The sequence below is a fragment of the Enhydra lutris genome, unplaced genomic scaffold (assembly GCF_002288905.1).
Source record: "Enhydra lutris kenyoni isolate GAN:26980312 unplaced genomic scaffold, ASM228890v2 scaffoldscaffold8, whole genome shotgun sequence".
In the NCBI taxonomy this organism is placed as follows: domain Eukaryota; kingdom Metazoa; phylum Chordata; class Mammalia; order Carnivora; family Mustelidae; genus Enhydra; species Enhydra lutris.
Window position 1 is genome coordinate 22,929,314 of NW_019154092.1, and position 27,194 is coordinate 22,956,507.

Below are 27,194 nucleotides of genomic sequence, written 5' to 3' on the forward strand. Positions count from 1 at the left end.
GTAGGGTTCACTACGAACAGAAAATGGCTTCAGTGAATTACCTGAGATACTAGGTCTTTCAGAGCCAGTCCTCTACCTTTTCACCAAGCTTTTCCTAACGTGGGTGCTCCAATGGGAAAGGCCCGTTATAGTCACTGTAGCCATGAGCTTGAGTGGAAAGGAATGAAAGCCTAAGTGATACGAAGAATTATTCAAAGTTCTCTGAAGTTACGAACGTCCTTTGTATACCACCAAGAGCATAGTCTCTTCCGGATGTTTTTCTTCCGTGCTGGTAAGATCCACGGTGAGTGTCTCTGTCACGCCCTGGCCATGGTCACCACGCTAAGGGTTTCAGTTTTGAGTGGCCCAAGAACAAATGCATACTTTGGTGAAACTGTTGTTCTCAACAAAACTCCAATACCTGGGATTTTCACAACATTTATAGCGGCTCAAGTAGAAAAGAAAAAGTTCAAACCAGTCACCAGATCCAAAATTAGCATTTTATTCAGAACGCTGGGGTCAGAGGTGTATCATTTATATTCTGGTACACAATACAGAGGCAAAGCTGCTGTCAGAAGTCTCTCCAGTTTAAAAGCTTGTTTTTTTTTATTCATTTTTTTTTTAAAAAAAACACAGACTTAGTAGTGCCTCCAGTGTCAGGCCACCCCTTTCTTTTCTTTCCTTCTTTTTTTTTTTTTTTTTTTTTTGGTACAAATTATGTAAAACATTTGTGCTAAGAACTTTTCTCCCTCCCCAAACAAAAGAGAAAATAAAAAATAAAAAAAAATTTAAAAATTAAAAATTGAGTATTCTAACTACAGCTCAACAATTGAATCAAATGTCACTTTGTTTTGTAAATACTTTATCCATAACGAAAGATATAAACATGCAAAAAACCTGAATCCATAGTCCAAATAATACATACACATGTTCTGAAGTTTCTGCACTTCTCCATAGACTATGCCAATAAAACATTATGTACACATACCATTTTTACAGTGAAGTGGAAAAAATACAGTAAATAAAAAAGTGTACATGGATTAAGACCAAAATGTATCTAACATTCTAGTTTATGAAAAAATTCAATTTTGCTACAAATTGGTGATATGAAAACTCCCTTTATTTGCAACCAGCTGCGTAAGTTTTAAGATTTTAGTGAAAAAAGAAAACTAAAGTCTAAAACTAGAAGTAATGTACATTTTCCAATCTCATGGTCTCATCCCCCAAGATAATAAAATCGCTCCATGAGTTTTTGCTTTTTGTTTGTTTAATTCTGTGTTTTAATAAAAGCAAATGCAATGTAACAAAAGCGTATTGAAGCCTATCATGGTTTAACTTACTGCTCCCACCACAAAATATTTTGTCTTTTACTTATCGTTTCAGAAATCAGTACCATTAAAGCCTTAAACATAAAACTAATTCCAATCTGAAAAAGGTACAAAAAGGCACATAAAATCCCAGTGCTTCTGTACTGTAAAATTCAAGTGTAACTGAGCTCAGTGTTTTTCCAAACAGTATTGGATCACTGATATTCCCTCTGAGCCCAAATTGGTTTGCAGCCTATGCCAAAGCCTCCAGCAAGCACTGTGCTAGTAGACTACAAAGTTAAAGCCTAGCTTCTGAATGCTTTTTGGGAATATCAGTTGAAATTGTTTGTACTTGTCCAAAAACCAAGTTCACCCTGAAGTTCAGTCGTCACCTCCGCCATACATGTCAGCGAGTTTCTTGAAGCGTGGTCCCCAGTCATTCAGGTAGTCATAGTCCTGCTCGCCACCACTACTAGAAGAATTAAGGGAGCTCAAGGACCCAGCAGTGGAGCCGCTGCCTTCATAGTCAAAGACTAGGAGGGAGTCATACGGCGGAGCTGTGGGATCGTTGTCAGCAGCTTTAAGGCCCTACAATTGGGAAAGACAAAGAAAGAATGTACAGAGGGTTAGAATTTGCAAGCCACAAGAAGATCCCAGGGGTCCTGGGGGATGAGACACTTGTTTGTAAGTCTCCACCCGCAAAAATTTTCAACCTGCCGAAATTGGGGTTATCACTATGTTTAAAAGTTGGACAAAAACGAAACGTACGCCCTTCCTCTGCAGGAAAGAACCGAGGAAGTCTAGCTCGGTGAGGCCGAGATGAACAGTGGGAGAATGTCCTTGACAGGTGGCAGAAAGGAATGGCCAACTGCTTGAGGCTCAGAAGGAAGGATCTCAAAGTCTGGTAATGCGTCTGTATAACAGTGCACTTGAATGAGTAATTACTGCTGGAATAAGTTACATGAGATAATGCAGAGGGCTGTGAAATCATGTCATACATGGACGCTAATCCAGAGTCAGAGTCAACAGCTTCTGACGAACAAGAATTACACATGCTAGGCAAAGGCAGAGATATACAAATGGGGGCCATGTGGTCCTTGCCCCTCGACAAGCTTGTAATCTAGCATAAAGAGTATTACTGTAGTATCATGTGAAATAAATGATAAAGAAGAAATAAAACTACAATGTCTAGGCAAATATAAGAATGCTAAAAATAAATAAATAAATAAGTATATAAATAAATAAATAAATAAATAAGGAAAAAAAAACCCCAGACTACCACTGAGAGCTAGGAGTTCAAGGAGGACGCGGTATATATGACCTAAATTTGGAAGGAAAATCAAAGAAAAATGAAGGAAAATGGAAAACTGACCAGATGTGATTACAATGCAAGGACAGTTACTTGTTAAATCATTTATGTTCTTCATTAAACATAAAATGTTACATTCATTGATAAACTGTGATCAGGTCTTATTTTTTAAGAATGGAGTGACTGACTTCTAGTTCCCATAGGCCCTATGGAAGTCATTATCTAATATCTGTATGTAGTATAAATATGGCAGGGGGCTCTTGCAAATTTAAAATAAAGACTGTTAAAAAACTAAGAAGCAACAAAATTATTATCTATATATTTAACTCTTGCAAAAACACGCTTTTTAATATATGATTCATGTATCCCCAGCCAATTCATAATTACGCTTTATAGAATCTTAAAGGTTTAATACTAGGCCCTTTTGGTGTTTTCTCTAATTTTCCCCCACTTCTAGTACTCCAAGATATACCATCATCTGCTTTTTACTCTGCTTTCTTAAATGCTAATGGGTTATGGTAGCCTCCCTTATTGTCCTATATTCATTCAACCCTTCCAATCTACATGTATTTGATGAGTATGTATATGTGGGACTTTTTAATCTGTATATGTTCACCTAGTTATTCTTCCGAGGTGATAGAGGAAGAAGAGAACAAAAGAGCATGAGAATTAAGGTAAGACTAGCATTATAGCGGTTAGTGGTGAAGAGATCAGACCTCTCACTCACTATATGCTGGGTGACACCTCAGCTCTACACAGTATCCCTGTGGGATTTCAGCTAAGTTCTACAGGCTTCGTTTCCTCATCTGCAGTTATAGTAACAATAATAAGATCATTATGAAGACTAAATAGAATAAAGGCACCATGGGCTCATCACAGTATCTGCTCTGTTGGGACTCAATGAAGATTAGTCTAAAAAAAAAAACTTTTAAGTTTGGAGAAAAATTTTTTGCTTTGGAACCTGAGAAAAGAAAAATGTGAAGACATTCTATTTTAAGAAACAAAATGGCAGCTGCTTGAGTTCCATCAAAAATGAGAGAAAAGTACACACTACCAGTTTTCCCATTCCAAAGTCTCTCTTACCAACCATCCTAACCATTTAATTAAACACCACTTTCCCTCATGTCTGGTTGGACTATGTATAACTCAGAAAAGCCAGTGTAGAATTAAAAAAAAGCACATCTTCAGCAAACTACTTCAATGTATAAAACATAAATAATTTTAGAAAGGACTTCATTTATCATATTTATAGAATAAGCTACCAGGCAATTTTGCTAAAGCTGAAAATCACAAACTACAATTTCTCAGAAGTCCTAATTCCTTTCTGTGGTAGACCCTGTTACTGTCCTTAGTGATTCACTATCCTTTCCTTGTAGGTGGGTCCCGTGCCCACACTACCACAAGTGCCTCCCTGGAGCCAGAGTTTGCTTCCCAAACCCACTGTCAGGCTTGGCTACGAGCTGGCTTTGGCCAAAACAACGTCAGCACCAATGAAGAGGAGACTCTGTAAGACCTCCATCTGATGGGTTTCCACCAGTTCCCTCTTGCCCACTCTCCCAGGAGAATAGACTGCCCTAGCTAGTTTTCCTCCTGCCTGGATCCTAAAACAGAAGACACAAGGGGACCCAGCCATTGCCAACCCCACAGTGAGCACAGAGTTCAGACAAGAAGTAAACCTTTGTTATTGTAAGCCACAATACTTGGGAGTTGTCAGTTACTGTAGCCTTAGCTGGTAAAAATCAAACAAAGCCCCTTCATTTGTGTTTATTTATCCTACTCAAGATATAATTATTGAATATGTATATTACTGCATATCCTGCTTAGTGGTGGGGACACAGCTATTAAGAAGCGAGATCCAACCCCTGTTCTCACGGAGTTTATATTCAAAGGTGAGCATGCGCCCTTTTTCCTTTTCCCAACAAAATCTAGCAAGTGCAAACGTAAGCAATAGGTGATTCTTTTAGTTCAGCATGGGTTAACTTGGGTCGCTCTAAGAGCCAGACCCCAAAAGATCTGAGGGGAGATCAAAAAAAACAAAGAAAAGCCTGATGAGGAGAATAAGGTTTCTGAAGACAAATGCAGGTTTTCCAGGCTTTCAGAAAGAGCATTCATGAAGATGAAACCTTCGAAAGCTGAAATGGCAGAACGCGAAGAAGCAATTACCATTCGTTTATATAGGACATTTTTTGAGCATTCCCAGTCCCCAAAAAGAATGCCTCTGAGGCTTTTCTGGTGCCTTAGAACACATGTTGCTAACAGATGCCCACGATAAATGGAGATGAAGCAGAGATGCTCAGAGCCACAGTTCAAAGCCAAGCAGCGGGCTGCGAGGGGCTGGGGGTAGTTCTGGGGAAGGAGCCCGGCGGGGCGCTCTCGCTGCCTGGGGTGCACACTGCCTTTCTAACAGCTCCCTGCGAAACAAATGCTGTGCATTATTTTTCACTTTCCACCTTTTTTCATAAAAGCAAATCCTTCTTTGGATTTCCTTGGTGAAACCAAGCACGGATGTAGGTCCTCCGCAGAAGTGAAGCAGCAGAAGGCGGACGGACGGATGTTTGAAAAGTGGGGTGGACCTGCATTCCGTTTCCAGCATGACCTTCAGTAAAACTGCTTTCTAATGCGCAGAACAGAGATGCGGCGGATCAAGGTCACCATGTTCAGGTCATCTGCTTTTACCATGATTCAAAATTTAAATAGAAATACATGCAGAGCCGTGCCCAGTCTTTATGGTGTCGGCAGCAAACTGGAAATATGAAAAGGTTACGACTAAAATTATAAGTCCTAAAGAGTCAACGGCAGGGCGTCAAGTGTTGTATGGATTCAGTGGAGAGGAAGCAATGGCCTGTGTTTACCAAGACTTAGGGACGAATGCGGGAAACTGTCTGGTCTTCACTGGCGTATGGAAGGACCAGAACCTCTTCATAGCATGTGTAAGCCCCCTAATTCAACTCCTTAATATAAGCAAAACACTGCTGAAAATCTAGTCCCCTACTCACTACGGAGATTCTAAAATATATTCAGTTCTTCTAAATTTCTTTTAGCTCCTGCCTTTGTTTTTTTGGATCAACCTGGTCATTTTTTGTTTCCTTCTTCCATCTTTCCTCCCACTACCTTCCTACCTCCCTTCTTTCCTTCCTCCCACACTGTCTCAGGTCTTAAGTAATTACAAAAGACAAAAATCAATCAATCAATCAATCAATCAATCCCTGGACTTTTCAAGAACTCTTAGGCAAGCCATCTTTCTAGGCTGAAAGTTAAGTATTCTAAGCCTCCTCTACTTGGAATAGCACTGATTTTTATCTGAGAATGAAATACGACTCTTCTGGATGAGGTATTATATAAATTCTGGATCCTATTTTGGTAATTCTAAAAAGATCCTAGTTAGGTTCGGAGAGACTGAAAATGACAGGTACACAGGCAGAGTGAATGTGCGGGAGAAATCCGGTGGGCCACGTACCCATCTGGTCCTCCTTTATGCGATTCCTTTATTCTTAGGTGTGGACACCATGTCACATGAAGGGTAATGAACTATTGTCAGCTCTGCCAACTAACTGCATGGGTTTCTCTTCTCCACCTGGTTTGACTAAATCTGGCAGAGTAGGTGCCTATTTCACCTTTCCTGGAGGGGCAGATCTTGAACTCCGGATAAATCTGAACTATTTTCTATAGTTTGAGGTGTCTCTGTAGAATGAAAGAGCCCGTGGCTCCGGCTGAATTCTTGCTGAGCTTGTATTTATAGACTTCTGATCCTATGCTTTATGGATGGAGATATGCTTTTATGGGAGCTATAAAAACCCACATTTTTCAGTGAGGGAACACATGAGGGATATAAGAGGAAAGAGATCCTATTGATTCTCTTTCATCCTGCCTTCTGTTAGCTCAATGCCACCTGCCTTATTTCGGACCCTCTTTATATCCTGCCTGGACCACAGCAAAAGCCTCTCTAACTGGTCTCCCGGCCACCAGTACTTGTCCTGCTTCATACAATCTACTAGTGGTTTCTCTCTCAGACGTTATTTGAAGTTGCTCCCCCAAGTAAAACTCTGATTGCTCTCCATCCCCTACTGCAGTGTTTCCCGCGTAAGGAAGGGGGTCCGCTGGGGGTGGGCCACAAGATTTTTACTGGTGCATGAGCACTTTACAACAATCACCTCTATTTAAAAAATGAAACTAAAAATTGATTAAAAGTTTAAGTGAATACTAGAAGAGGTGTGTGGATATGGGGAAAAAAATAAACCAAAACTAGAAAGCGTTACTCAAATGCTGGAGGTCTGGGTAACCTGTAGGCTCAAGTTAAAAATCTTTAGCAGATCATTCAGTGAACCTGGAGTGTTCATGCAGGTTTTCCATCTCAGCCATTCTCAACTTTGGCAGCCACAACTAAATTATTTACCAAAATCCCAAATCTAAAAATGTCGTGTTTTTGTGCACCCTATGTTATTTGTATATTCATTTTCTGCAAGCTGAAACGTGATTTTCTTTGTTTGAAACTTCCTCACTCATAATTTATCACTTGGTTTATATCCATCCATCCATCCATCCATCCACCCATCATCATTTAAAGCCCATTAAGATGTCACTTTCACTGCATGGATTACTTCCCCCAGTCATGACTGGGGGTCATTCCCAAGGTCCCCTTGACTTTCATTGCCATGTTTTGGTTACACCATTTGTGACACCATTTTCTGCCAAGCATGCGGATATTCATTTCATATCTTACTGTCCACCCCAGTGCCTGACATCCAGCAGGCATCCTAGAAGGTCATTTGGGACTGCTGTCCTGGGTTTAGGCTCTCTCCTCATCACCTTGCTTATCTTCATAGACACTCCTTTCAGAAGAAGTGAGGATTTCAATTTCAAATGCATGTGGACATAAAAGTATACTAGGTTTACATTACAGTGGAATTCTGTGACTTAATGCCAACATTACTATGTCCCTTTCTGAGAATTTCACTTTATCTAAAGCAAATTTTTTGGAGGGAGACTTTGTTTAATTTATAACCGAAGAACAGTAACTTGTCCTATAACTAACAAAACACTGATAATAATTAAGAGATTTTACTATGTGATGGGCACTATACCAAACACTTTGTGTGGAGTATCTTATTCGGTCCTTACAGAAATCTTAAAAGAGGATTTATTATTATCCTCATTTTATATATATATATATATATATATATATATATGAAAGCTGGAAATCAAAGAAGCTAAATACAAGGCCCTTGACTTTGTACAGGGTAACAGAGCTGTTAGGTGAGGCAGCTGGCTTTGAACTCAAACAAATGCCCGGCTGCTGTAAGAAGTGGACAGAGACATGTTAAAGAGGACAAATAAATTTAATACTGGAAAAAAGGCAAAAGTTCTATGCTTTAGTAGTTTCGTGCAAGTTATTTAAGAAGCACTTTCTGTAAGTTTTTAACTATCAATCAAAAGTTGGTCTTTTAACAGAAATATGTCCTTGGTTTTTGTATTTTTGAGATAAAGAAATATATAGGATTAGTAAAGTTATTGGAGGTATGCTAATATCTACTGTCAGGCTGAGATTAAATGAATTTGTTTCAACTTTTCACCCTCTGAAGGTCATATTTAAAAACCTCAAAATAGAATGAAACTTGGCAGTTGAAATTAAAAAATGTGTGATTTGTTTTACTCTACCTACCATACTAGAAACATAGTATATTTTTGATAGTCAAGGCAATATTCATTGATTATTTAAATAAACAAACCAGAAAATGTTCTCATGAGCTTACTTACTCCGCACATTAGAAAAACACTCCATTTATAATCCCACCATACTATTCTTACTTTGGAATATTCGGTACTGTGCTAAATCAAATAACACCTGGGGATAAAGAAATTTGTTTGCATTTTACATGTAGTTATAAAATATGCTTGTATTCTTTCTAGGTGTCCTCAACTTTTAAAACTTGCCATGAGGGGTGCCTGGGTGGCTCAGTGGGTTAAGCCGCTGCCTTCGGCTCAGGTCATGATCTCAGGGTCCTGGGATCGAGCCCCGCATCGGGTTCTCTGCTCGGCAGGGAGCCTGCTTCCTCCTCTCTCTCTGCCTGCCTCTCTCCCTACTTGTGATCTCTCTGTCAAATAAATAAATAAAATCTTTAAAAAAAAAATAATAAAACTTGCCATGAATGTATTTTTATCTGTCCAGTTATAGAAAGATAATGAATAAGTCTTCATGGGTGTGTTAAGTGGAACTATCTACATGGTATATCTGATGTTACCTGACTTAGGCATTTTGATGGTTTCAACCCCCTGAATTTTCCCACAGACCTGACCACCTCATTCCTAAACTCTCATTGTAGTTTCTTCTGTGACACCTTCACCTCTGTAGACTTTCTTCCTACGTCTAAATGTACGGCATTTCTAGTGTGAATGTTTGGTCTTCCTACTTGTCCACATTTCTCCATCTTACAATCCCATTCAGAGTCATGGATTCTGTAGTTATTTGGAGAAACATTTCCAAATGTGATCCAGTGCATTCATGTACTCACCAAACCAATGTGTCCCACACTGCCCTGAGGGACACATGCACCTCTTCCCCTGGAGGCAGAAGCGGACCCTGAGATAGGAGTCAGGAAGGAAGGTGAGTCCTGGGTATGATAGGATGTCATCGGATGGCCTACCCCAAACTCTGTGTGCCTGACCTTCTCTGAGTTGATAAATACTTAATGAAGGAACTAACATCTAGAAAAAGGGGGAAGGGCACTCTATGCAGAGAGGACAGCGTGGGAACAGGTACGGATATGGAATTACGAGCTGAGCCTGGGAGGCAGAAGTAGAGTCCCTGTCTTTAGCCTGTAAGATGCAGGTTTGGGGCGGGGAGGGCGCTGAGATGAAACTGTAGAGCTAAGGAAGGATTACACCCAATGGTGTCTGGCAAAGGAAGGCGTCGGATACCAGAATGTTTGCCTGGTACAAAGACCGTGCTTGCAGCAAAGTAGGGAGTAAGCACAAAGAGAATCCAGGTCTAATTTATTTTCTTTCTACATATTACTAGTACAAATATGTAAACACAGGAGATGTTCAATAGTTATTTGCTCAATGAATGACCCTAAACCAAGCTCAAGATCATTTCAAAATGAGCCATTTTTAGCCAAGGCAGACCATCCTCAAATTATGAACTGACTGCATTCTAGAAGTTAATTTGCAAGTCAGTCGTTTGGCACCAAGTTTTCCATAGAAGTACTGAAACATGTTCATTATGGTCTCGAGTTACTTTTTAGGCTGTGTACGTTTTAGGTTGAGCACTGTTCTAGGAAAAGGAAATTACAAATGGAAATTGTGACTGGAACTCTTTCTACTGTGCCATTTGAGGGGCTGCGTAACTGAATTTAACTGAATCTTATTAACTAATCTTCTCTACCTACGGAAGAAAATCCAGTTCCTGTAAAAAAGGCAAATGAATACATACGTAGACACAACCAGAAAACACGCACTACAACACAACTTAAAACAATCAATATCCTATTTTCTGAAGTTTAGTCAGCTCTAGTAGAGTAAAGGCCCAGACAAAAATCCCAATCAACTGCAAATCGGGCGGTACTCATCACTTTACGCCCTATACACCTGCCACAGCACGCGGATCCCTTAACACAACAAAACCTAAGAGTAAGGCACCACACTGGGTGCTGAGGTTACTCAAAAGATGAACAAGATAAAGCCCCCACCCTGGAAAGCAGGCACAGGCTCACGCAGGAGAGAGAAATGTCGACAGTTACACCTCCGTGGCCAGGGTTATCATGCAGGAAGTGTCTTGTTAACTCTTCCCAGAGGGATCAAAGAGGGCCTCACAGAGAATGGGGTGTTTGAGGTGAATCTGAAGGCTAAGGAGGTGTTTCATTGATGGTTAAGAAGGTAAGGGCTTTGCAGAAGTTACATTATAGTCAAAATTGGGATCATCTGAGAAACTGCAAATAGTTCAACGGGCTGCAGCCCTGGAAGGAAATGTCATGGGGGAAGAGGGCAGGAGTCAGATTGGAACAATAGTCTTACACATGACACCTAGCGCTTGACCTCTTGTCACTGAGAAAAGAACAGTGCTATGGATGGAATGGAATCCCACAGAATACTGACACTTCGGGGACAGGCAGGAACACTCCGTTAAGTATTTGTTGAACGACACTGAAGGTAAAATGCTTGCTCTAAGAAAGCCCAGTTCCTGCACCTCCATTCAAAAGATTCACTGTATCTCAAACCCCACAACCACAGGGCTAACGCAACGATTTCTCGTGACAACAAATGCTAAATTAGAAGTAAAATCATCAGCAGTGCCTGGGTGGCTCAGTGGGTTAAAGCCTCTGCCTTTGGCTCGGGTCATGATCTCAGGGTCCTTGGATCGAGCCCCGCATCGGGCTCTCTGCCCAGCAGGGAGCCTGCTTCCCTTCCCCTCTCTCTGCCTGCCTCTCTGCCTACTTGTGATCTCTGCCTGTCAAATAAATAAATAAAATCTTAAAAAAAAAAAGAAGTAAAATCATCAGGCATTCTTAACTATTCAAAAAAGATCTATCTAGTCATAGATATAAAATTCCTTGCAATCCCCTAACCAAGTCTCTATACAAATAAGTGGAAAAGTCGGGGCATATTTTTATACATAAAGAAGTTACTGGGACTCTGTTGGTTCACCTTCCATCTGTTTTCAAACCGTGACTAAAACAAATTAACCTATTACCTGTTTAACAGAAGTGAACGCATATGTTCAGAAAGCAGTGTGCATTTAAAAAATAGACAGTAATGAAGAGTTGTAAAGGGAGAGAAATACTCCAAGCTTGTTTCAAAACTTTTTTTTTTTTTTACAAACGATAACTGCATCTAAAAACCTAAAGTAGTCTGATTATGTATAAATAATATAGGACTACAAGGAAGCCTGGGAAATAAGAGTGTTATCAGCACATGACAGAAGGCGATATATGACCGAAGTATTCCACCCTGTAATGCCCTGAGACCTATTCTGATCTTAGAGATACTCAGTGGCAAGACATGGCCAGAGAATAGGAGTCCCACCACAGACTCGCAATTGACATCAATAGGTATTGCTCTCTTATACTTAACACTAAACATTCAGAAGGAGAATTGCAGTAAAACTATGGACACGATCAAAAGAAGCAGCACAAATCATTTTACTTCAAAACTTAAGTGTTAAATGTAGCAGAACTCGTGGTCAGTAATGAAATAAAAGAATGCCCATAATAATTTTGACAGTGGGAATCATATCTGTTATATGCAACAGAGAATTAGCTGCCTCTTATAGAAGCTCTTAAAACTCCTCAACTAGACAAGTATTTAAATCACTTACATAATATTTAATTTAGCTCCTCTTCCTACTAATCTCATTTGATGGAACTCTAGTCATTGGGTAGGCACTGAATTCTCAACATTTGTGGGATCCAAAGGGTACAGTGTGAGGAAAATGAAAATGAACTATTATTACATTCATCAATGCTAATAAATGAAATTAGAATACAGTATAACAGTGTTAGTCTATTTATTACTTGTAATCTAGGAGAAAAGCCTTTTGAAGATAGTGTAACTAATACTGATATGTATATGAATGTCATTTACAAATACAGAATTTTAATTGACAGATATGCTTTTCTGGCCCATCAAACCAATTATATCTTTCGGTTATTGAAGCCACATTTGCTTTAACACGAAGAGAAGATCAAGAAAATCAAGTGTGCTTTAACAAACCACATAGCTGTATTCCAAGCAATCTAGTTTACATATAGCTAACCATTAGCATAAAATAAACACCCTTATAAAGAAAGTGAGCTTATCTCTGCACCTCATTAATGAAGTCCCCAATGTCTCCAGGGTGTGGGGCTGCAGATCGGACCGGGTACTGGGGCTCAGCGTGGATGGGTCTCTCATCCAATCGTCGGATTCCTACAGGCTTGATGGCATCAGGTTCCACGGTATCAGGCTGCTGGAGCTGGCTCAAGTCATAATCCTGCAAAAGACAAAATCAAAAACCCATGGTAGATGGGCATAAAGATGGAAAATTACAACCTTTGTTTTTAAACACATACCCAGAATGCATAGAAATGAGTGAAATTTAACATAATGGAAAAGTTGCCACCATGAGTTTTTCATGTTATGATTAAATATTTCTTTCACACAGCTCTTTCTTCTGTGCTTTTCATTCCTACAGTCTGTGCTCCATCTGCTTTCCTATGTTTCTCATCAGTTTCCAATGGAAAACAGCAGTGAGATAAGGCCCCACTCTAAAATGACTAAAAACTGCCTAGAAGATAGAACGGTACCATAGCAGCCAAGCTACTAACTTAATGTGGGGTTCGAGACCCACTACCCTAACTTAGAACACCTTCACATATTAGGTATTTCAAGTTGAAAGAATAATTAAAAAACAAAACAAAACAAACAAAAAACAAAGCCAACAGCACAAACAGCAAGTAGGAAGGTCACTCTAACTCCCCTCACCCTTGCCCTTCTTCCTTGAAACAGGTCATAAAAACTCCCACATGAAAGGTCCCATCCCTGTACCGGCTGGTGGAAGGAAGACATTCTTTTCATCAGAGACAGAGACTTTGGGGCCAAGGAATCTGTACCAATAAACCTAGTTAGACTAACCTTTATTTGCCTAATTACTTCTTCACCATTTACTAGCCCTCACCCAAACCTTTGGTCCGTCAATTCTTAGAAATGTGTTGTTTCTTTGTCTAAAAGGTATAAAAGCTTCCCACTCTGGACACTTTGGGTCTACATTCTCTTGTGAGGCTCCCATGAACATATTTAAAAGTTTAATGTGTATGCTTTTCTCTGTTCATCCATCTTTGCTAGTTTAATTTTCAGACCCTGAGAGGGACCCTGAGAGGGTCGAGGAAGACTTTTTTCTTTCCTACAATGTCTTTAACATTAAAATTAGAAAAAAAAAAAAAAAAAAAAAGATGATGCTGATGTGTTTTCCTTAAAGAAAGGCATTAGTTCACTGAGGTTTCAAAACCGATCACTCCTCCTTCCTTTCAGTGGTCTAGAGTTGGCAAATGATGACAGTGAGCTTCATGGGACCCATTCCCTATTCTTCTCAAAGAATGACTTTTACTTTTGTAAAGGGTTATCTAAAGCAACACTAACAACAAAGGAGAATATGCCACAGAAACTATAGGTGGCCTACAAAGCCTTATATCAGGCCTTCTACAGAAAAAGTTTGTTGATCTCTGGTCCCATGGTGTGAGGTGAAGGGGAGTAGATTCTCTTCCAGGGCAGCGCTCTGGGAATGTTCCAGAAAACCAGCCTGCCCACTTTCAGACGGACAGAGTAACACTCATGAAGAAGGATGCTCTGAGCCCCCCAAGTTTGGGCCCTCAGAACTATTTTTGGCTTTAACATCAGCCAGTGAGACAGGAATAAAGAAACAGACTATAATGTGGAAATGCATCAGTATTTTGGGTTTGGGCAAATACTTTGTAGTTTTCAAGCTCCTAAATTCTGATGATAGAAGATTCTCCAATTTAATGTGGACATTTACAGAGAGTGCAGACTTTCTGGGACTCTTCATAGTTCATCTTTTTGTCTAAAACCAGCTTGGCACCATCTGAAATATCTCTATAGTGGTTTTGATTTATTCAACACTTGAATACTCAGCCCTAACTGGCACTGGCCTTACATGTGTTCCCTCACATCATCCTCTGATTAGCACTGATCGATCGTCAGCTTTATTATCCCCACGTAAGAGTTGAGATGGAATCTCAAATAACCCAAGTAACTACGTTCTTGGTCCCAAATCTACTAAGACTCAGAGACAGGGCCCGACTGATGCATGTGAGCCTTACTTCAAAGCCTCGCTCTTTGACAGTCACCTAGGAAAGTGAGTCAAGTCCAAGCTCTGAGGCCGGAGTTAAAAAGTAACAGATTAGGGATGCCTGGGTGGCTCAGTTAGATAAGCTGCTGCCCTCAACTCAGGTCATGATCCCAGTATCCTGGGATCGAGTCCCGCATCAGGCTCCCTGCTTGGGAGCCTGCTTCTCTCTCTGCCTCTGCCTGCCACTCTGCCTGCTTGTGTGTGTGCTTTCTCTCTCTCTCTCTCTCTCTCTCTCTCACAAATAAATAAATAAATAAATCTTAAAACAAACAAACAAACAAACAAAAAAGGTAACAGATTAGGTAGATTGAATATGGAGGGCCAGGAAAGCTGAGACACTCTCCTCCTGACCACCGTCCTGGAAACAACTCCTTACCAAGAGATTCAGCTAACCTAACCACTGAAGGCACCGAGGAAAAGCCCTTCCTCTCACGACTGTATAAGGGGCTACGGGACGTGAGGAAACAGGTGCTCAGGGCAGGACAGGCCATGTAAACTTGGTATATTGCAAAGTACAAAATGCTCGAGGAGAAAATCTGTGTGAGGTTTGAAACTTGAACAATCTACGTGTGAGAGAGAAGAGACCCTTCTGGGATTATCAACAGCATAAGCAAAGATATGGGAATGCTGTTTTCTCGTCAGGATAGAGGACTTCAGACTCTCCATATAAAACCTGAGTGCAAACAGCTCGATTGTTCACAAATTTGCTCCATTTTAAATTTTATGGGATTTATGAGCAATTTATAGACTATCTTGGAAACATACAATGATATAACAGATGTGAAGGCCTTTGAAAAGCTAAAATGCTATACAAAATAAAAACAAGGATTTATTTAGAGAACTCTGGATGCTTACACACCAGAAGCATATTTTCCTAGGTCATGTTTAACTGCATAACTCCCAGGTATAATAGAGTGGGATTAAACCATGTGTCTCCTGACTATGACTGAAGCTTTACATAAGAAGAGAAAAACAGGTTGTAAGTATACTGATAAGAGTTAATAAATATTTTTATGCTGAGGGTGTAAAATATTTTATAAAAACTCTGAATTACATGAAATTAAATAATTGAATCTTATGGTTAAGGACTGTCTTTCACCTGGTGACAAACTCCTTGATACTCAGTATCTTATATGATAATTCTGTATAGGAATTTCCTGGGCATAACTAGAGACAAAAGAAGCAAACGGGCTTTGCTCATACTATTCCTTACCTGGAAAGAACCTGTGCTCCCTGATTGCTTATATGGCTTCCACTATATCCAAAGGTTACAAAGATGAATGATTTTGGACTGGCTAGCAGTGCCTTAAAATTTTTCTAATAAATTGCCAGCATTTAGACATAGGGATAGTTCACCTGATAATGGGATGATCTGGCAAAACAGAGCTTAAATTCTGACATAATTTGTTAGACCTGACTGCAGCTATCTCCTCCGGACCAGGACAGCATCTCCACCTGGTCTGCTTCACTTATTAGGGATATATATAACAGCATATTAATTTATAGGTTTTTTATCTTTCTTTTGATAGCCTTTTCCTAACACCTTAAGAACCAGAGAGCAGGAATAGCCTTCAAAGATTTGTAGTGCTGTTCCGTCCTTTCCACCATCAAAATGGCAAGCCTGTAGAAAGTGCTCATTAAAAAATGTGCTGAATAAAGTCTCAGCGATGATATTCATGCCAAATGTTCAAAAGAGCAACCAATTTAAGAAACATGCCTTGGATCGCATTCTATTCCATCAGTATGCAATGGGACCCCTCCCCACCAAGTCCCGTCACTGAGATTCATTGCCCTGGTGAGTCCCCCACAATGATGGAAACGTGTCATGTTCCTCAGCTGTGATGGTATCAAAAAAAGAGGCAGAAAACCACTGATTTACGGGAAGTTAGAAACTGGGTTAAAATGGGTGGCTTAACATTTCTCTGTGATGGTTTCTCCTGCCTATCACAAGCATGCAATATAAAAAAATCTGATAATGCTAAGGAGTGCGCAGAAATGTCTTCAGGTCACAGGGACAGGTTTTTCTGTCCACATCCATCTGTGTTATATGGCAGAGGTCCTAACCTGAGGGTCCAATTTTAAGCCTTTTGATAAGGGGTCACTCTGTGCAAACCTCCTAAATTATACATCTTTACAATCCCATAATACTTTACTTAAACACACAAATTACAACATGTAGGATGAGAATTAGAAAGACAATTACAGAGACTGAAAACATCCTCAAGGTCATTGGGTTCATGGTCTTACTTCTGAAGATTACAAAGAAACAATCCAAGAAGAAATCTTTTATTTTGATCTTAAAACTCTCTAGAGAAAAAGTAGATCTGAAAATTCTCTTATGATTGTCAACCTTTATTTGCAATATTAACTTCCTGAAAAAATTGAATTTTCAAATGAAGGCCAAGGAAAATCTTGTTTTAAAATATTTGGAACATAGGTTATTTGGTAACAACCATTAGAAGTAGGCATGGAATTATGGTTTTTAGAATATTAACATTGCAATTAACTAATTTTTTGTCCATCTATGATTTAAAATATCTTAAGGGTGATACAATTATGGGAGAGTTACTAAAAAGTTAGTTAGCAGCTAACTCTGGTTTTGGCTTTTCTTGTTAAATTCCACTGACTTGCAATGATTTATAATTGGTTCAGTAAAGATACCACGAATCTACCCTAAGGCATTGGTTATGTTTAAATAAATTAAAATGCTGCATCAGTATAGATAGAAATTCTGGAACCGAGGTAAAAATTTCAGGGAGCTAAAAAAAAAAAAAAAAAAAAAATCAGAAGCTACATTGCTAGCAGCATCTATAGAATTGTGCAATTAAATCTGGTTTAGAGAGTGATGAAAACACTCATTTACTGTTTCACAAGTATTTAAGGAGAGCCTACTGAGTGCCAGATGCCATTTTCAGCTCAGGGTACCTATGAAAGAAGGAAACCAACCTTCACCTGGTGCCCGTCATCTATCAGGAATGACACGACATGCTTTCTCGAGTGATAACCTCACATACTCTGAGCACAAATCCTTCCAAGTGCGTGTTGTTCTATCCCATTGATTACCATAGGTCAGAGAGGTTAATGATTTGCCCAAGGTCACAGACTCAGGTAAGCAGTGTGGAAGGATAAAACAAGAGACCGACAGAGCAAGTGAAATTAAAAAAAAAAAAAAAAAAAAAGCTATATATATCATTGCCCCAGGGGCCGTGAAGACATGCACAGGACAGTTTGCTGAGGTGGGGAACATGAGGGGGTTTCCCATGCTAGAAGAGGCGTTCAGGGAGGTTATGCTAAGCTAACTAGGCGCTGGGATCTAGCCCTCTGGCCTGTGCAGTTGGTTCAACTGTGCCTCGTTGAGTTTTAGTCAGAATTTAGGATTCTTCATTTAGGATTTAGGTCTGACATCAGGAGGGCCTGTGCGGAGAGCCCGTGGTGGGGAGCAGGAAGGGAGGCACTGAAAGTTCTCGGTCCTTTATCAGCTTCCACTGGGGAGAAGAGAAAAGGAACACAGCAGCCAGCTTCCCTATCTCCTAAGCAAGTGGAAAACTTTCCTTTTATAGTAGCAAAGGCAAGGAACTTTCAAATTCCCATATAGATAAGGAAAACATTTCTAATGTTTGAGATTGAGTGACTGAGAGAAGTAAAAATACTAACATGAAAGTAAATGGACCAAATTCTGAAGGGAAAAAAAAAGAAAGTTATCTGGAAAAAAAGCTGACTGTGGCACAGGCAAAAACTCTTCAGACAGACACAAAAAGGAATGGAAGATGGAAGAGAAGAACATTATTATCTCACCCTCTATAGCTCCTGGCATTAAAATAATTGAATAAAATAGTGATAAGGTGTCAACACATTACCATACCACTGCTGACAAGTAAGTCAAACACCCTTGCAAGCTTTATGTAAATGACGATACTCCGTGATTTTCCTCCACAGTGAAATATAGTTATGATGGTAACTCCCTACCCAGGCGAAATGATGTGGAAGACTAAGTAGATTCTACAGATTATGAAAGCCCCTGAAAACAAAAGATTTGCTAAAAGCTTTTCTGGTTTGAATCACGAGCCTTACAGAGATAAAATAACTTGGGGACAGCTGAAGGACCTCTATTCTCTGCTTTCATATACATCATAATCTCACTAGAGGACTAGTTTCCCACTTCCCACCAGGAACGTAGCCAGGTCCCCATGAAGAGGGAACACATTCATTGTTTCTGCCTCATGGTTTACTGTTAGTGCTGCCCTGCCACAGCTTCTTTCAAAATTCTCTCAAAATTCGGTCTCCAGAATTTTGAATGTGCTGAAGTTTCACCCTTTGGTGCAAAATGATGGTTCTGTTGTAGAAAACTGACATTGTTGAAATTTTATCACAGCTTAGTCCCTATTGTAAAATTACGGCATATCTCTTGGAAAGATGTTGCAAATACCGTTCCATTAGATTTGATTCAACAAATAGTTTTCTGGAGAGTCTCTTGCCTCACAGACACAGTTGCCCATAGAGCTCTCAGTCTAGTGACTTTTAAAAGAATGCATTAAAAAATGATGAAAACTAATATAATGCATATATAAGCAATTACAAAAATATGGGAGGGGAAAGTGTGAGCTGCTGGAGGAATAAAGGATGTGGCTGTGAGGGCCTAGAGCATGGAGCAGAGTAACAGGGCTTCAGAAAGACGACATTGCTCCTGAAATCTGACATTTATTTTTTTTATACTAATGTTTGTCATTTCCCACCCTTTCAGCGCAATTCAGTTATAGCCCTATACTTCTTAACCCATTCAAGCATGTCTGCCTGGGAGACACACAGTATACTTTCTAAATCCGTCTTCAGGCCACGCTCCCACCTCAAGCTCCAAATTTTGACAAAAAATACAAATGTCACCATTCAGACAAGATCAAAGTCATTCGATGTTAGTCTGACCTAGTATTCTATCTTGGAGGAAACCTAAAAATAGGGAGTAAAGAAATGACAAGATTTGGTTGGGAATATGGTGACAGAGCATCAAAAATCCTCCTCCACTTTAAGTCACATTGTTTTGGAATTTCCTAAGGAGAACTAATCATTGCTTAAGATAAACGTACACATCAAGGGAGTGTACTACAGTGATTGCAAAAGATAGAGTCTGAAATCAAAATGCCTTGATTTCAAACCCTGACTTCACCATATCCAACTGGATGACCTTGGGCAGGTTCTATAAAGGTCCTGTGCTAACCTTAAGAGTGTTCAAACTTCAGACAAAATGCTACTGAGGGTTCCATACCCTCTAACCCCTCAGGGGTTTAGTTAGCAAAACTTTTTTAGTAAGGGCCAGAGAGTAAACATTTTAGTATCTTTGGGCCGTGTAATCTCTATTATAGGCTCTCAACTCTGCAGCTACCCCATAAAAGTAGACACAGATAACACGGAAACAACGGACAAGGTGCATGTTTGTATTCTAACACAACTTTATTTATAAAACCAGGCAGTGGGTGGATCTGGCCAGGTGACCAAACTTTGGCAAATGCCACTTAGTGTCTTAGATCCCCCCACCCCAACCCCGGCCAAGGCATAGTGTAAACACATAGCTGGCATTTAAAATCCTTACCACTGTTATTACTGGGATATTGGTAACTTTCTATTCCTCTAAAACTAAATCTAATAAACTTATGATTAGTCAGGAAGAATGAATATTAAAATGAATTCCAGGAAACATTTTGTTCCTTCACACAAAGTGACAGGAATAACAAATAAAAGGTCAGGTGCAAATCACACGCACATTAAAAATACTTCATGCCTGGTGGGGAATGAATGGGCCCAGACACGCTGAGAATATGGCGCTGGTAGCCTACCGATGTGTGTCACCTGCCGGTAATCATTTTGAGAAGAGCTAGCACAAGGGGAATGACAATGTACTAATACAATCCCTGGTGAAACTCCTCTTGTGAAACCAGTATCAGCCTTTGCATAACTAACATATACTCGTATTTGCAGGTGGGTATACGTAGACAAATAACTGGAGAACGTAACAAGAGTGTGCTTCAGCCAACAATACAATCTCCACAGTTGTGGAATGGTCTCCACAGTTGTGTCCAGATTCAGCCATCTGTCAGTTTGTTTACACAGCAGAAAGATTTTGTAAAATAATTATCTCGGAGAATCAAATATACTATGGTTAAATTATATAATTTCATTCTCTGCTTGAGTCAGAGGGCCTGGGTTGGTTGCCCACACCAGGGCTGGATCCTGAGATTGGCACAAAGTACATGGAGACAGATCTCCCCACCACCCCACCTCAAGCAAAGGTCCCTTGATTTGGGGAATGGCTCCTTTGCTCTCAAGGGGTTTTCTTCTACCTGTACCCCATCCCTCTGTCTAGTTATCCAGCCTGGATTTAGAATTTTAGCTCCTATCATCTAGATTGTATACTTGGATTTTTTTTTTTTTTTTTTGGGGTAATAACTTGGTTGCTGAGATTGCTTCTCCAGATTCTGACTTTGTTAATGTCAAAATGTGCTCCATTTTGCAAGCCATGTTTAACAATTAAGTGAGTCTTACTCTTTCTCTGTTCTAAAGCCGGATTACCAGTGGTCTTCTAACAAACCATGGCTAAAGGCCCAGCCTCACTGGTCTTGCCAGTATCACCTGTGTGCTACAAATCAGCAACACCATATACGACATCTGTCATATGACCACTGGCAAGTGCATTAGGAGTTTGGCCTCTCAAGTCAACATGGACCTGGGGTTCAAACACTGGACCAATAGCAGTGTCTACTGCACAAGGTAGTTGGGAAGATTATAAAAGAAATGCAAACTAAGGGCACAGCACAGAGCTTGACCCAGCATAAGTATGTAATGAGTGCTAGCGTTTATGAATGTTATCATCACTTCCTGAAGACAACAGGGATTTCAAAGAACGAAAGTCAAGTTAACATGGATGTACTAGTTCAATTAACCCGGTAGACAGACTTATAAAAACTAAGAGGTTCAGGAAGAAGGCCCAATGCATGAACATTCTGTGAACACATGTCAGGTGTGAAGTGTCCTAGGTACATGAATAAAAAATGAGTAGGACAAATCCCTGCTTTCACAGAGCTTAAGGTCTGGAGTAGGACTAGACACGAAAGCTCAAAATAGAGTAGACATGGGATGCTGTGGGTCACAAAGCAGAAACACTTGTTTCAGCTGGGATTCCAAGGGAAGAGGTCATGAGATGAGTCTTGGAGGCTAACCAGAGTTGCCGGTGAAGACCATGGACTAACGCTAGGCAACTGTGAAGTCACATGTCACAGGTCCAGGCGTTCATTCAATCCTACTGCAGTTGGACATGCAAAGGGGAGAGACAATGTGAGGAGAAATAAGTCATCAACCCTCAGAGTCCCCAGTCCTCAAAGCCAAGCCCTGGCTCATGGGAGCTGTGGGTTCTTATCCCATCTTAAGCACCTAAATTCCACTGAGTTTAGTGTTTCTTGTGCCATGGAGATTCTGGGGGTCTCAGCTACAGAAGTACTGATACTGATTTCCACAAATCACATAAGAAATCAATTTCATTAAAAAAAAAATGCAATGGTCACTCATACAGCAATTACATCTGGAACTTCTGGGTTTTGGAATCCTGGGGCACTACAAAGAGCTCCTATTAGGACTCCCTTTATCCTGAAATTGCATGTGAGTTTTCACAGGTGCAAGTGTTGGTCCCTGATCAAAAAGACTTTAGGATCCCAAGAAGCTCAGAGAACATTCTGCAGGTAAGGGAAAGCTGCCCTCCCTGGTTTTTGTAAGCCTTACGTACAGCGTCTCATTTTTATGAGTTGTGCACCTCCTGTGTGTCCCCTGTGAGCCCACCTCCTTCTGGCATATCTGCAGCAGTCACAAAAACAATGCACATGAGCTAGCACTCTACTGTGGGAGGGCCCTAGGAGGAAACTCCTCTCAAAGAACCTCAGAAAAGATTCTCTAAACTTAAGTACCTATCAGGGTGGGGCAGAGACTTCCAGCTGGTCACCGAACCCACTTCTTCTTCTTCTTACTAGGTACCTAGCCAACTGGTTATTTCCTAGGCAACGGAGAATGGAAGTTATGTGTGCCAGGCCTACCCCGTAAAAATCTCCCACAAATCATCCTCCTTGACCTTTGGTTATTCAAGGATCACAGGTATGGATGGCTGGGGTGACCCTGGAAGCCACATGAAGTAGGGTGGACCTTCCCTCCCCACCCCCAATTCCTATGACCTGAAACCCAGTGACCACGGAATAAGTGAGAAATGCATTTCAATCAGGCTTAGGTCCCTGAAATTTTAGTTTGTTACTGCAGTTGGCCTATTTTAACTATTTTAACATCTAAATATATTTATGGTGAGTCCACTTTCTTTTCCTCTTTTTCTTTAAAAAAACAAAACAGCACTACAGAAAATTGTTCCATGGTTTCAGAACACTGTGGTATCTTCTCCTTGTAGAAATTTGTCTTTTGTTAATCCAATGTCTAATAATTATTATATAATTTAATCAGAGTCAGCAAAAATACATTTCTATAAAGGATTGGTTTATAACATAAGTTAATAAAGCTAGCCTGGGATGAAAACAAGAAAACAAGAACAACTGTCAGAATATATCTGCCTTGCTTAAAGAGAGAAGCCTCTATTTGGTTTCCAGTGATTGTTGTCAAGGGTGAATGCTGGCCGTGTTTCTAGATCTTTCAACTTTCTGGAGAGGCTTGGGAGATCCAAAATTGGTATGAATTTTTTCAATTTCTACACCTTGCAAGCTACATTAAAAAGTCCAGACACACCTTCCCTCCCTACCCACAGTTAATGAAACTAACTTTTGGAATGAAAGGGAATCCAGCTGTCAGACATGCCCCCCGAAACATGAAGGTTGACATCAGGCCCTTTCTCTGAGAGCTCAGAACCATCTCTGATGCAAAGGCAAGACTCTAAAACTTAAGACAACAAATGTGGGAATTCAGATAAGAGTCCTCACAGTTCTGGAATGTGAATTCTCCTGAGTGCAAGAGGGGCTGGGTCTCTTCTGAAGAAACCAAGAGACACTTATCTGGCCGATGATGATGTTACACTCAGCAGCAGCGGTGTGGGAAGACAGACCTGGTACAGGGGAAGAGTAAGGATCAAGAGTCCAAGAGACCACTGATGTGGAACCTTTAATTAGCCACTCACATTTTCTGTCAAGACCAGCTCTGACCAGCACCAGCTTTAACCTTACATGTGTTTTTCTGTGGAGAGGGCACTGCTCCCTTAATGCGTCCTTTGAACCAGCAGCCATGGCCCAAACCATCCCAGTGTCCACTCACTGTCACCTCTGAAATTTCTCCACGTGGCCAGTAGCAGCCTCTCTCACAAACCCAGAGTCCCCATAGGAGTCCTTCAGCCCCAAACTCAGAATGGGAAATTTTCCAAGTCAAACTTCAAGAGCAGAGGAAGCTGCTGGATGTCCCAGAGCCCATTTTAAGGAAGGGATATCTTCTGACGAATTCAAATGACATTATGAAAGGTGCGGTTTTAGTCGCCTGGTTGAACCTGAGCGTTGCCAAGGATGGTACAGGATCCGGGAAACACACTACGTTCTTTGGAATCAGATGGACAGGGACTTAATCTCCACGTCCGTACTTTTTAACGCGTGCCATCTCTGCTGTACTGTGGGAGAGTCAAATGAAATAATGTATAAAAAGCACTTACTACAGTGCCTAATCCATAGGGTACCTCGAACAGTAGGTTTTGCTATCATTATGAAGAATGAAACTGTGTAATGGTAAGTGATTAAGACAGAGGTTGTTTAAAGTGAGCACCAGTGAGTGTTGTAAACATAATACACACTCCATAAATGTTTATTTAATATAAAAGCAATTGTAATTAAGTCTAAGCTTTGAAGAACAGGAAGCTAACGTTTTCTGCTTCCTATCCTGGGGCTAAAGGGATGTTTCCATGAAAAGCGAGCCATTGGCGATATTGTACAGATTTTATCAGTGATGCTAATATAGAGGGAACTCACTGCAAAGAACATTAAAAGCTACACAGCATCTGCACCCAGCCCCACTGGCCAAAAGAGCACTGATGAACATTTACTAATGAGGGCGATTAAACATGACTTGATAACCACCCAACAAATGACTTGATGGTAGGGAAGTCAAGCAGATAAAGAAGGAACCTCGCCCTCTGACAAGAGAACAGACATTATACTAAAAGTGTCTGTCCAACAGCCAGAAGGCATCTAATGCTAACTTCAAACATGGGACCCACCTAGGGTTCTGACAACCTAAACCAGAGCAGAGTATCGACATGCGCTGGTAAAAGTCTACTATACACAAGACAAAAGAAACAGATGTGTTGTTGTTGTTTTATTTTTTCCTTAGGCTTCTGAGCTATTCTGTTAGAGAAATTAGCGGCCTGTGTCCTGGCACAGAACTAAGACAGCCAGAGATGTTAATCAATGGCCGGGAAGATAAGGGCTACCCTTGCAAAGGGCTGCTTTGCTTTGCTTTCTTTCTAATCAGTTAGCTTCTCAAGAAGGATACTCTCTCTTGGCAGGAGAAACACGAATGTTGCCTGAGACAGCCTGAGGCTGGGTCTTACAGCCTTCTTAGCTCAGCTGCCTTTACCTGTCACCACAGACACTACCCGGCTTCCCCAATGGCCTAAACTACCCTCTGAGACCTGCACATCTTTTGCTAAAGCTGGTGATTCTTTGGGATTGTCCAGCTGAGACATCAAGCAGACCACTGCCTGACTACGACAAGCCATGTCTGCCTCGTATGGCACAGTCTCCATCCACAGCTTGACGTAACACACATTCCGTAACCTACCTACGTGTAATACAAATCAGCTAAAACTTGTCTAAAGTGTAACATGGCAGCAATCCCATTTCCGAAGGCTACTTGTGTAAAGAGATAATATCTTCCCCCCAAAACGAATAAAAATGTATGATTCATATTCTACTGCCAAAAAGACTTAATGCACACTACAAAGAAACAAGTCATGGGGATAAGTCTTGGGAATAAGGCACAGTATATGAAATGGTGTCAGTGGTATTGCCACAGTGTCCTATGGTGATAGGGGGCAGCTTCGCTTGTGGTGAACATAACCTAACAGACTTGTTGAATCACTAGGTTGTACACCTGAAACTAATGTAAAATTGTGTGTCAACAGAAAAAAAAATAAGACTGTATAACAGGGAGTCACATGTAAATTATGGAAAACAGAAATAGAATGTATTTCACAAAGCTGTACTTCTCAGGAACTGACCATAATTTTAAGATTTAAAGCATTTGCATCTTGTTTAGAAAACGGAAAAGTGGGGTGCCTGGGTGGCTCAGTCATGAAATGTGTGCCTTCAGCTCAGGTCATGATCCTGGCGTCCTGGGATGAGCCCTGCTTCCCGCTCCCTGCTCAATGGGGGAGCCTGCTTCTCCCTCTGCCTCTCCTCCCCACCCATGCCCTCTCTCAATTAAATAAATAAAATCTGTTTTGAAAAAGAAAATGGAAAAATCTTTGGATTAAATTTACTTGGAAAGTAAGAGTATTATATAAATGGTTTAGTTCTTCTTAAGGAAGAAAAAGTAAAGGAGAAATTCCACTAAGCACTTTAATGCAAATCTTGATGAATTCAGTTGGAGAACTGATGCAACTGGACAGGAAGACATTGTAGAGGGATGGCAGTGAAACAGAACAAACTGTACAACTCAGGGTTGTGCCTGCAGGTGCACACGCTCAGGTGCACATGCTCAGAACCACCTGCTTCGTGACAAGTGGGCTTCTGCAGTGCAGTGGAGAAGGGTTATCATTTTAGTAGCAGGGCCGGACATCAAGGGAGAAAACAAAAAAGAACTTTGATAAATATCTCATAGCACATGAATAATCCATTAGAGAGATCACAGACTTAATGTGATAGGTAAAAGAATAAAGCTTCGAGAAGACACTATGAAATTTTTTGTTTTTCTTTAATTTTTTTAGGGGGAGAATTCATTACCTCAGAGTCGACAAAGTTTTCTTAAATAAGACATAGATGTACTAACCCAAACGGAATATAACTGTTATATTGGACTTCGTTAAAATTAAAAACTTTTGTTCACCCTAAGACACCATGAAGAGAATAAAAAAGCAAGCAATGGGTTGGGAAAAGATATTGACCACACATTTATCTGACAAAGAAATGATATTCACAATATAGAAGGACTTAATACAAATCAATAAGATAAAGGCAGACAACACTAATATAAAAGTGGACCAAAAAAGCCAAACAGAAACCTTGCAAAGATGTCAAAATGGGGGGCACCTGGGTGGTTCAGTTGTTAAGCATCTGCCTTCAGCTCAGGTCATGATCCCCCGGACAGGGTCCTGGGATTGAGCCCACATCGGGCTCCCTGCTAGGTGGGAAGCCTGCTTCTCCCTCTCCCACTCCCCCTGCTTGTGTTCCCTCTCTCTGTGTTTCTGTCTATCAAATAAGTTAAAAAAAACAAAAACAAAAAACAGTACATGAGTCAGTAGGAACATACTGAGATACATGCCATCAGAGTGGCTGAAACTGAAAGACTGGAAAAAGCCAAATGCTAGTGAGGATGTAGGGCCACTGGAATTCTCCTGCACTATGGTGATGAGGGGAGGGGTCAACTTTGGAAAACTGGCAGGCTTGTGCTAAAGCTGCCCACAGACACCTTCTAGGACCTAGAAATTTAATCCCTATGCACATACCAACAGAAATGCACCAAACCCTCCCCGCACACAAGAATGTTCATAGCAGTTTTATTCATAATAATGCAACTGCATGAACTCAGTCCA

The 27,194-nt window shown here is 40.5% G+C and overlaps 1 protein-coding gene across 1 annotated transcript in view; it reads right to left on the minus strand.

The window, feature by feature from the left end:
- Positions 1-465: 465 nt before the first annotated feature.
- Positions 466-27,194, minus strand: part of LOC111142447 (cadherin 2) — a 259,753-nt gene continuing 233,024 nt past the window's right edge. Inside the window, exons 15-16 of the mRNA XM_022495596.1 lie at positions 12,395-12,559; positions 466-1,874 (exon numbers count right to left, since the gene is read on the minus strand). Coding sequence (XP_022351304.1) covers positions 1,668-1,874; positions 12,395-12,559 — 372 coding nt within the window. The 3' untranslated portion in view covers positions 466-1,667. The remainder of the gene's footprint in view (positions 1,875-12,394; positions 12,560-27,194) is intronic.